General features: G+C 38.7%; 1 protein-coding gene across 2 annotated transcripts; it reads right to left on the reverse strand.

Annotated features, from left to right (window-relative positions):
• Positions 1 to 785: 785 nt before the first annotated feature.
• racgap1 (Rac GTPase activating protein 1) lies at positions 786 to 11,155 on the reverse strand. 2 transcript variants are annotated; one of them, XM_026153720.2, is made up of 17 exons: positions 10,978 to 11,155; positions 10,554 to 10,661; positions 10,245 to 10,447; positions 9,984 to 10,126; positions 9,673 to 9,742; positions 8,588 to 8,641; positions 8,417 to 8,494; positions 8,109 to 8,226; positions 7,536 to 7,678; positions 6,817 to 6,981; positions 6,611 to 6,706; positions 5,400 to 5,598; positions 4,945 to 5,050; positions 3,520 to 3,652; positions 2,336 to 2,471; positions 2,124 to 2,223; positions 786 to 1,867 (listed from the first exon to the last, which is right to left on the reverse strand). In XM_026153720.2, the coding sequence occupies exons 2-17, from the start codon at positions 10,636 to 10,638 to the stop codon at positions 1,792 to 1,794; spliced, it is 1,905 nt and encodes a 634-aa protein (XP_026009505.2). In that variant the 5' UTR covers positions 10,639 to 10,661; positions 10,978 to 11,155; the 3' UTR covers positions 786 to 1,791. The 2 variants fall into 2 exon arrangements, with proteins under 2 accessions (XP_026009505.2, XP_080151113.1); XM_080294987.1 differs by having other exon boundaries at positions 10,970 to 11,088.
• Positions 11,156 to 12,017: the final 862 nt, after the last annotated feature.

The following is a 12,017-nucleotide window of genomic DNA, read 5'->3' on the forward strand; positions in this document are numbered from 1 at the left end:
TTGAGCTATTCAGGCGTTATTGGCATTAAGAGTGAAACATGAGGAGGTGGTATCAGTTACAGGAGTTAGAATTTTTCTTGAGGTTTCCCGATGTTTCTCTTAAGACTTAAAATCCAAATATGGAGTCCTCACATTAGCAATATTATTGGTTGCAACAATACAAAATTCCATCCATCCATCCATTCACTTCCGCTTATCCTTTTCAGGGTCGCGGGGGGCGCTGGAGCCTATCCCAGCTGTCATAGGGCGAGAGGCAGGGTACACCCTGGACAGGTCGCCAGTCTGTCGCAGGGCTAACACACAGGGACAGACAACCATTCACACTCACATTCACACCTAGTGGCAATTTGGATTATCCAATTAACCTATCCCCACAAGCTGCATGTCTTTGGACGGTGGGAGGAAGCCGGAGTACCCGGAGAGAACCCACGCAAACACGGGGAGAACATGCAAACTCCACACAGAAAGACCCCGGCCTGACGGTGGAATTGAACTCAGGACCTTCTTGCTGTGAGGCAACAGTGCTAACCACCGTGCCACCAATACAAAATTTAAAAAATAAATAAATTGGCTCTTAGTACACCTAATCATCCTAACGATGTGAGCACAAGCCTCTCCAGTGGCTTTCGAGAATATGGATCACATACTCAACCAGCTTTAGCCCTCCCTTCAGGATGATCCCACATAATGATATTAAAGTAGACTAAATGGGATTGCACCTTCATTTACTGATTAATTTTCAAAATGTAAAGAAGCTACACAAAACAGTCACAGGACAGGAGACATTTTTGTAAATGTATTTTATATGAAATTCAGATAGTGTATTTTTGTTCAAACTGCGTGATTATAGTTTATCAAATAATGCCCCAGTAATTCAACAGGCTAATAGCCCACTGTAATTGCCTTTTGTGCAGGACTGCTTATAAGCAACCTCCCACAGTACAAATATTACACAGATCAATAAACACCAGAGGGTCTGGTGCAGCAGAGGCTACAGCCTGCAGCACAAACCAGTGACCAAAACTCCTGGTAAAAGCTTTGTTGCCTTTCAATGACAATGAGATCATTGACATTTACTAAAACGATCCACACCTAGTGAAGCTTGTAGACGATGACCAAGTAGATCTGGTTGAAAGTTGAGTTCTTATTACTACAGTTTGTTATTAAACAAGAAGGAAAAAGGTATGCACACTTCTAAATTATATTCACTAAACAAAATACTGTGGGACAATTCAAATTAAAATAAAAACAAATGAAATACAAACATCAGCCACACAATCAACTACAACCTAGAATGAAATACCAAAAAAATAATAATAATAAAAAAAATAAGTTTCTCAACTTCTGAGTGACACATGAGCTGAAAAACTATTAAAGGGAAACAATTACATTTAGAAGCGGGTCACAATAAAACTGTTCATATACAGTACATATTTTCATCTATGAGCACACTTATCTAAGAGTGAATAGACAGTGCATTTTCGTGTGTTGTCATCTGAAATGAGAATGCCACACTGGACATTTATTAGGAGCAACAGTCCTAAAGACACAAGTGTGCACAGACAGAAAAAACTAGTTGTTTTAAAAAAAAAAATATCCCATTTTACAAATGTTAAAAACAAAACAAAAAAAACAAAACAATAAAAACTAACATTCAGAAACAGAATTTTTAAGAATGCAGAGGAAGACTACATTGGAGGTGTTTATAGATGCAATTAAATGTTATTCATAAAACAAACTAGTCGCTGTTATTGCAGTAAGAATAAAGGATTAAATGCAGCTGCTTTGATATTATTTGAGGAGCGGAGAAGAAAAGAACTTTCCTTGGCGAGAAAATCCCACTGCCGATTTGCTCTTTGACCCAAATCTGCAACAAACAGCATACATAAAAATTTTTTTAAAAACATGATGGAATTATTAATTAGGAGCTATAGTCAATAAAACAGAGCTGATGAATGATAATGAGATATTACACAGTAGATTAAGTTATATGAAAGTCAGAAGAAGTCAGCATTTATGTAAATTAGGAGAGAAAACACTTTGTAGCTTTATCTTCTCAATTAATCATGAGATCATTGATTATAATGCCAGCAGGGCCGGGAGGACTGTGCTCATGTGATTACCTGGGTGTCAGAGAGGACTTCATGCGCTGAGACAGAGAGCTGGAGGAGGGGGTTTTATTGAGCTGGTACTCCGGAGTGGTCAGAGGTCCCAGTATGCTCACTGAAATATCACAAACAGTTAACATTTACAATCTCAGCCTCCCATGAAATGTCAGGCTGTTGAAACGACTGCGCCCACACTCATACGGCAATAACAAAAAGTTTTAACAAACCTCCAGCTCTCTCAGGGGTGGCGTAGCAGTTTGCATTTTCAATGATCAAATGCTCCAAGTTCGGCTGCTCGTGTTCTGCTGCCATCACAAACTGGGCCCAGAAATCCACCGGCAGAGCCAACAGACGCTCCACAACCTGAACAGAAAGGGATTAGTAAAAAATGGAAAAAGATCAGGGTTATTTCAGAGTATTGCCTAATCCACTTCCGCCCGTGCTACGCTAGTTAGGTTTGCCTTAAGCAAGATTGAGGGGAGTTACTAAAAAAAGAAAAGAAAAAAAAGAAAAAATAGAAAAAAAAATAATGGTGTTATGCTCTTCTTCTGTGCAATATTACACTGTAAGATTTTTTGTGGCCTCCAGCTGTTGTGTGTGCTCAGTCTCCTAGATTTAGCCATTCCACATAATGTATATTAAATCTGTTGCCAGACACTGTCATCCTGATAAATAGCAAAATGCATCAGAATTAAGATTTTTTTTAAAAAACAAACAAACACTTTAATATGTTATAAATATTAGAAGTAAATGTTTAAGAAATGGCAGCTTTTGCTGCAAATTCTAGTGAAAGTATAATGCATTTATAATCTGTGAGATTTAAGACATCTTAAAAATTATTTATGCATTCTTTTCCAGCACTAACTATTAAACAATCTTTACATTGTGGGGGTACATCTCTATATAATAACAGCTCACAGGGATTCACAGGAAACCTGCATGTCATTTTGTGTCATTGAGATAAATTTGTGATTTCATCAACTTGGTATTTCACATTAAAGGTATTCAACCAGCAAATGTGGAAGGAGACTCTAACCACAAGTGTAATGAAGGGAACAGCTGCAAGAAGTCTGGCTACCCCTGGGCAAATTACACGTTTTGTTGATGCCTGCAGCGAACACATTAAAATGAGCCAATTGTGTTTGCCACAGACTTGGTTTATTATGGTCACTTTTGTCAGAGAATCAGTTATAAATAATCCAAGAGTAATTGAAAAAGATGAAGAGCTGTTCTCAGCATTTAAGATTGCTTCAGTTTAAGGCAAAGGAAACTGTGCAGTTGTAAAGTGTGTGCAACTACACCTTAAAGAGAGGCATCCGCTGCTCTTCTTTAGTTTATTTTTGCAGCAGGCGCTCAACAAGTGCACACTAGGACAGGTATGCAAGAGCTGCGTCTCATCTTCCAAGCTTACCTTAGGCTGTCGTTTGGTATCCTGTAGGATTGTCATAGGGTCAGGATTGGGAACTGCGTGTCCCACAATTGTTGGACCAAAAACTCGGGACAGGTTACTGATGTCCATCTTGGTGTCCAAACTGTCAGCAACTCTGAAAGAATTGATTAGATTCAGTACTGACCAGCTGATGTATAATCAACGACATATGAAATATATATATGAAAATAACTCCCGAGAGATTACACAGAGATTTAAAGAGGGCCTATAATGCCCATGTCCAGCTCCAAAATGTTAATTTGGTGCCTGCAGAAAGTTGTTTTGCATCATTCACTGCTTAAAATAATCATTTATAGTATACAGTCCTTGGAGCAGCCCCTCTCTGCCTTTAAGCCTTTTGACTTAGTTTAGAAAACTCAAACAGCGCTTTTGGCTCACAGGTACAATAGTACATGTGCTGATTTGAAACATTTTAAAAAATGAGCATCCACCGGTTTTTGAATAAATATAATAAAAAGTAAAAACAAGAGCATCCTTTAAAAAAAAGTTCATTTTAACAGCAGAAATAAATATAAAGTAAAAAGTTCAGGTTGTTTATGCAATTCTGCACTTTTTTTCCTAGACGTAGCTCGACCGATATTAGAATTAGAGAATGCATATCGATATTCTATAAAGGTGAGGTACAAAGAGACTAGAGTTAAAATGTATCTACCAAAGCACAAATACAGTCGCTTGAAAAGGAAATTTACCACAGGACTCTGAAAGCCTGTGAAATACTAAGTATACTCCATAATTCAATATCTTGTAGAATCACTTTTAGCAGCAATAACTTAGAAGTAATAACTTTTATCAGGCTCTCACACTATTGTGGAGGAATTCTGGCCAACTTCTTACAGTGCTGCTTCAGTTCATTGAGGTTTGTGGGGCATTCATTTATCCGCAGCTCTCAACGTCATGCCACACCATTTCATTTTGGTTCAAATCTGGACTTTGACTGGCCCATTGCAACACCTTGATTCTTCTTTTTCAGCCATTCAGTTTTAGATTTTTTTTGTTGTTGTTGTATTAATCAATTTGGCCCAAGCTTTAGCTGTGGGGCAGAATGCATAACATTTGACTCTGGAATAACTTTGGTATAAAGAGGAGTTTATGCTCCACTCCATGCTGGCAAGGTGTCCAAAACGAGTCTAAATCATCAGACATCACCCACAGTGCTTCATGATGTATTTGTGCTGACATAATTTGTGCTGTTTGGGTTTCACCAAATGTGATGCTGTGCATCATGGCCAAAAACTTTGGTCTCATCTGCCATAAAGACAGATGATGTTAAGATGCAACTTCGCAAACCAAAACTGTGCTGCTATGTTCTTTTTAGAGAGAATAAACTTTCTTTCTTTTACATGATGTATATATGACTTATGCGGTGAGAGAAGAGTAGGTGCAAACCTCTGAAGGTGAAGGATTACGAAAGCCAGCGTGTCTCTGTTGGGCTGTGGCAGGTCACCAATGGTTTGGTACATCAGAGCTATGCTGTTGTCGTCATCTGAAATCTCTGTGGGAAAACAAGGAAAACACATTTTTTCAGTACAGACCAAGAAATAGGGTGTTGTGACTTCTGTGGATTTATTAGCGGCTAGAAGGAAAATGCATCTGACTACAGTAGAAAACAAACACTAAAAATGCTAACAGACTTAGAGATCGATCCTTTGTTTTTGTTCCAGGCAAATTCCCACCAGAGGTTTTCATCGCTCATCAAAACAAATCACAAATGTAAAGCAAAAGCACTTATGAAACCTGTATTTAATCATGTGTTGGATAAATTGCTTAACTTTCAACACTGCAGTTATTTCAAATAGACATTGCTTTGTGCCAAAACCCTAGACTAGTAAACACACTCTTACCAGCTGCGTCCATGAAGGAACGGTTGAGGCGGAAGGTGAGAAGAGGCTCCTTAAGGTTCCTCAAAAAGTCCTTGAGGAGGCCAGTGACGGCATGGATATCATCCACCTTACTGAGCACAGGAACAGTTTTGCTACGGAGAAACTTTTCCTTCAGCTCCTTCACAGTGCGCTCAGCACCAGAAAGACGGTACAGTCCAGCCTGAGTAAGGGGAAAAACATTTTTTTTTATCTGAATTATACTGATATTGTTTCTAGGGAAAATTACTGTAGCTGTTATCTGTAACGTACTGTTTGATATGAAGGGGAACCTCTGCAGCAAGGTACTAAAATCCAGAAACAAGAGGTCTGGAATATTAAGGCCCCATCTTATCTTAGATAAGTGCCAAGTGCTTATTTATAAGGCAATGTCCAATTGTTGGGGATTTCTCTCTATTATTGTAGGGTCTTTATCTTTCAATATAAAGTGTCTTAACTCTGTTATTGCTGTGATTTAGTACTATGCGAATAAAAAAAAATCCAATATCCAAAAGACAACATCCCCAGGACATTTGCTAGCTCTGATTCCCTTAATTTTCTGCCTTCCTCTTTCACCCTTTCATAGAAATGGTTCAACTAAATATTTACTGATAAATAGCAAAGAATAGCACATGAAATCACACAGAGTAGCTACAAGCAATAATAATAATAATAATAATAATGATAATAATAATAATAATAATGCATTTAAATGAGAACAATAACAAAACAGCTTAATCAGCTTGCATCAGCAGATCTGTCAGTCAGTCAGACTTTAGCTCCATTTCAACATTAATTTTAGCAAAATTTCTGCAAATAAGAGGGTTTGATGAGTCCACAACTCATCTTGTTAAGATAAAGGATATCTAATAAGAACAGAAAAGGCAAGAAACTCGGGTAGGAAAACTCAACAATTTTCACATGAAATTGAGTTATGCACAAAAAAGGCAAGTAAGACAAGTGCTAAATAAACAACCCAGAAAGAAGAGATGGCATCAAAGTCAAACAGCAATCAGCAGATCTGGAGCCTTTCCATAGCCCAATTACAAACTTAAGCTCCCAGTAACAGATTGTAAAATCTTAGTTACAGCTCTGTCTCAGCTTAAGGGGAAGACATTAAAAATAACTACTGGGGCTTGAGGCTTTACTGTTCTTCACATTTCTGCATAATATTAGGACAGTGAAATAGCACTCACTTCATGCAGTCCCCTTTGCTCGATCTCACTGATACAGTGGACCACAATGGGAGGGATCATGGGTGATGTGTCTGGGACGTAGTCTGCGAGAACACCCTGAAAAAACAAAACAAAAACAAAGACAGGATATGGGTTAAGCAGCCAGAACTGTGATTAAATTTCAGTGGATCCACCTGCACATGAAGAGTAAAAATTGTATTACATACCTCCCCAATTTTGACTGGTGTGCCACCCAGGTTGGGGATGCATGGTAGAGGGCAGCGCTCACGACACTCGGGGTGCGAGACCACCCTGCAGTCCCTGCACTTCAGTGAAATCTTGCCAAACTTGATCCTCTTTCCGCAGGGCACACAGGATTCAGGCTTAATGACCTATAAAGACATTCCACAGGAGACTGTGAAGTTATCTACCATATATATGCAGCTAAAGAAGCAGAGACACTTTGTTTAATAGCGATACAAATGAGCAAACAACACTGTCAATATGGATGCCAACATTTTTTTTGAAGCGCAGGGCTGGGTAATTTATTTCCCATGGGGCCGCAAGAGAAACTGGGACTATTGTTGAGGGGGGTACCAATAAGCTGAACTCAATTCTGTTCAATATTAATTTTATCTTTTCACAAGCATGTTAGTGGAGGTCACCACAATAGCCCCAGTCTCTCATGTGGCCCCTTGGGGAAATTAATTGTGCACCCTTGCTATAGCAACACTAAATTAAGCCAATAAAAAAATAAATAATTTAACATATTCAATTCTTAAAATATATAAGTAAATATCCCTTTTACTTTTTCAGCTATTGCTGTATAATGGCAAAACATATTTAATTTGGAGATAAAGAGAACACTCCTTTGATCTGAAAGGAAAATGTGCGTTTCTAGTTACATTCAGTCAGTGCTGTTCTTTCGCATTAATGTCATTCTTACAGTTTTGGAGACAAACTCATGAAGGCGGACGCCTCCATTGCTTTGTGGAGTACTAGGCGCAGCTTTCATCTCTAGCTCAGGGTTGGCAGGCTGCTTGAAGACATCCTCAGACTTGACAGATTCAGAGTCCCATTCCATAGCAGCTGAACAGGAGAGATAGAAAATAAATACCTGCTTGTAAAATAGCACAAACCTTCATCGTGCAGTTCTGAATCACTCCTACTGCATAATGAAGTTTTTTTTCCAACACATCCAACATTGTTTTTCCATTAAATTATGTGTTATTACTTTTGCTAAAACCCAACAGAGCCCCATGTTGTTATCTTGTTAGCCGAGTAGATGATTTTACTTACTGAAGAACAAAGTTAGCTGGATGAAACTAAGAACAATCATTTGAGCAGGCTGGAATATAACTCCAGCATAGATAAGCCATATCGTTAGCTTCATAGCATAATTGCCTAAGTCATTTGACTAAGTCAATGACTTAGGCACTTATGCTATGAAGCTAACGATATATAAAAGCAGCGTCCACAGATATTTTAGCTGTATACTACCTCATAACAGACATCTTACCAGTCTTTCTCCTGCTGCGGGTCCAGTATGGAACAGTCTCAATGGTAGAAACCGCCTCAACAGATCCTCCATTTGCAGGAACAGTCACTGTGGTCTTTGTCACAATGGCCTCATTTCCCTGTCACAACACATAAGAACAGTCAGAATATCCAAATACAGCCAAACTACATCAGGGCACAGCAATGAGCTGCAAGACTTGGCTGCAATCTGCCATCAGCATTTGGTTGCCAAAGATAACAAAAATGATGAATGATTAAGATCATGTATGATATATGAAAGCAATACCCAGAGCTAAATAAATAACCTACCATCTCTGAAGTTTTTCCTGTTGATCGAGACCTTTTGGAGGCAACTGGAGGACCATCAACATGATTTCTCGAGGAGCGCTAAAATCAAAACAGAACTTTAACACTCTCGTTTCCATTACATATAAAACAATGTCATCACTTCTCAAATTTGAAAGAGCAGAAGTAACACACCCTTTTTTCTCGTTTCTTGAGTCGCACTGTCCTCACAGTGGAGGAATCCCAATCCTGTCAAGATCGAGCATGTCATTAACAGATTTCAATTATTTTCATTGATACCGACAGGGACAACATCCACAACAATCTGGTATCTACAATGTATTAGTGTATGCAATTTCTCAGGAAACACTTCACTTTATATTTCAAAGTTAAATGGGAGAAGGAAGCAAATATAACACCAACAAATGAGGATCGCTAAAATATATGTGAAATAAATGTCAGCACCTCCAGTCGTAGCCAGTGGAGAGAATTCTCATGGACCTGACAATGTAATTATAAATTGGCTGACCACTATCTTGGAAATGTCCAGCAGTCCAATCTTACTGCTCAGAGATAGTATCATAAATTGAAGACACTAAATTTGAGAATGTGGCTGGCCTTGTAAAAGAAATGAAAAGAGTTTGTAGAGATACATTTCAGAAGTATTAATTAAAATGGCTGTTATATATGAGATAAGGAGAAGATTGACTGATAATTATATAATAACTATATCATATTAGACAATTCTTCCTGTGGTAACCATAGTTTTGAACATTGTGCACTGATCATAATCGATTTTTTCATGCGTGAACATCTGGCTTGATCTGGGGTCTGGAAGGACTTGATGGACTAGTCTGGACTTCCATTCATTTTCTTTTGTTGATTTTCCACAGGTGCGTGGGTAGACCCCTGGGATTAATTCAAAAAACAATCACTATCATGTACTTAACTAGCCACTGTGTGCTTCATGTATTACCCCAGGTGACCTGTTTTGATCTGCTCTGTCTTGTGAAATCTGTTTGCTTCTTTGAAACGCAATGATAAAAATAACGTTCAAAAAACAATAAAATAGCACAGTAAAGCAGTAATACAATAAAGTACACAGTAACTGTGTGCTTTATTGTATTACCTACCCCTTGTGACCTGTTTTATTTTGCTCTGTTATGTCTGCTCCTTTGAAACAAAGTGATAAAAATAAAGTAAAAAAAAAAAAGTTTCAAAATTAAAGGGTTTTTTTCCCCATACATTCAAGTTCTAACTTGTAAAAGAGAAATACTTACAAGAGAGTCATCTGTTTTGTCATAGCTGATATCTGACAAGATGGAGCCTGATTCATCTATCGTCATCAGTCTATCAAGAGCAACAGAAAATATGCATCAGATCAGCTAATGCTGTTCTTTTACTCACATGTGTCCCACCTAACTTAATGGCTGATTCAAAACTCTAAGTAGTAATTCAGTAAAAAGGCTGAAATGTTTAGATGTACCCATGTGTAAGAGAAAGTACCTTAAAATCAAACAATCAGTAATCAGAAATAAGAGCTTTACATTAAACAGCTTGAATTTAACATAAAACATCTTGAGTTACTTACCTTCGGCTGGTATTAAGGTTGGTTGTTGCCTGACAGTTTGTGTTCAGGAAAGCCAGAGCTGAGCGCTGTTCTGCACTCAACTGGATGCTGTTACTGGATCCCTCACAGGTCAAGAGGTCCCGGATCAACTGAATTTGACGGTCCTGTATCATAGAAATCCAAGCACGACACAAAAATGAGTCAATTGAAATCACACTGTAGCCTAAATTGACACCAACAACAAAGAAGGGTTGGCAATGAGGGTCTAGTCATCCTTCCTACCAGTGTCTCACAGTCTGCCTCAGCCTTTTGTCTGCGCCGTATCTCCACGTCTACCTGGTTGCGGGCATGCTTCAGTTTGACCTCCAAGGCTCCCCTCTCAGTCTCCGTTTTTCTCAGCATCTCTTTGCATGACCCCAGTTCATGCTCAGTCTTTAGCCATTTGCGACGGCAGTCATCAAAGTTTTGTGCCATCTGAATAAAGTCTAGGGGGGAAAATGGGAGCATTAGTATAGTCTATAGGGGCCTGAAGTGCCTGTGTGAATTAACAGAAGGTAAAGACAACAGAACCTGTAGCCATGATATACTCACTGGGTTCAATGTTCTCACTGAGAAGGTCAACTTGCGTCCTCATCCTTTCATATAAGCTCTGGAGGTTCAGCACCGCAGTCTCCATGGTGTCTTACAATTTAAGGCCCTCTGAGAAGAAATACATTTTAAAGTTCAACCACACAGAATACCGTGGATTATCTAGATTTTTTGCTAGCCGCCTTTCAGTTTTGCAAGTATTTTAACCAAAACAGATAACTTGCTGTATTGGTATGCTCACGCAAATATGTGTTTGCCGTTATGTTGAACACGCTGGCTTATTTTGCTTTTCTTCTGACGCCAGGAAAGACTAAACGCTCTATTAACCGCACACTGCCTAAACAACATGGCGTTTACGATGGCTCTGAGTTTAGGTGGTGTATCTCCTCCATTTGCAAAATTCAGAAAGCAACAGTTACCTACATACCTGGAGAGGCGTTGTACAAAAAAGCCTTTCGGTGATATTTAGCCACCACACTGCTCTTTTTCCGTTTCCTTTTTTTTTTTTAGCTGTTAGTTTTTCGAACCTTTGTCCACATCCTTCGGCAGCTACTGCCACACTGAGCGGGTTGCATTTCAAATTTCACCGCTACCCAATGAGAGATGAAGACGGCTCGGGTGTGAACGCAAAAAATAGATGCAACTTCCGTGTTTGTATTTTCAAAGTAAAACCCCCGTAACGGCCAGTCGCTTCACAGGTAAGCGAGTAGATTTGCGTCAGAATGGGTAGAACTGATCCAGTGTTAACCCTAATGATAATACATTTAATATTTAGCAATCAAATAAGCGAATAAATTTATAACAAAGAAGAAATGAGAATAAAAAGTAATACTTCCGGTCATATCTTTCAAAAATAGAGACCCGTGCTTTTTCCCAAGAGCACGTAAGTGGAAAAATAACGACTTCCGAGTTTGGACTGTTAATGCCGTTATGCTGCGGCTGTCAAAACACAGACACTCTATAAAACATATACTGCTCATGCTAGCAAGTAATATGGCCAGAATCTGCAGGGCCACGGATACACCAAAAACTATAATTACCATCCTTAACCTGTTTGTGTCCAACAGAGGTCATAATTCAGTTAAAGTTTTGTTTTTAATATAGCACCAGTTCGCGACAAGAGTCGCCTCAAGGCGCTTTATACCGTAAAGTAAAGACCCTATAGCTTTCTGGAGAAAATCCCCCAAATCAGGCAGCCCAATTTGTGCAAGCACTTTAAAGAAAAAAACAACAACTCCCTTTTAACAGGACGAACCCTTCTGCACAACCAGGATCACAGCAGGGCAGCTAAGAATTTTACACTGTATATCAAACTCTTCCGTGTCAATTTTTGATTATTGCTTTGCTTGAAATTAATTATATATTTTAATGTTTTTAGAGCATAACGTCCCAAAGGGCTTTCGCTTAGACTGTGTTTATTAATTTTTATGCATAATTTATTATTGAAATTTTTTTTAAATAAACCTA

This window comes from Astatotilapia calliptera, chromosome 20, assembly GCF_964374335.1.
Source record: "Astatotilapia calliptera chromosome 20, fAstCal68.1, whole genome shotgun sequence".
Classification (NCBI taxonomy): Eukaryota; Metazoa; Chordata; class Actinopteri; order Cichliformes; family Cichlidae; genus Astatotilapia; species Astatotilapia calliptera.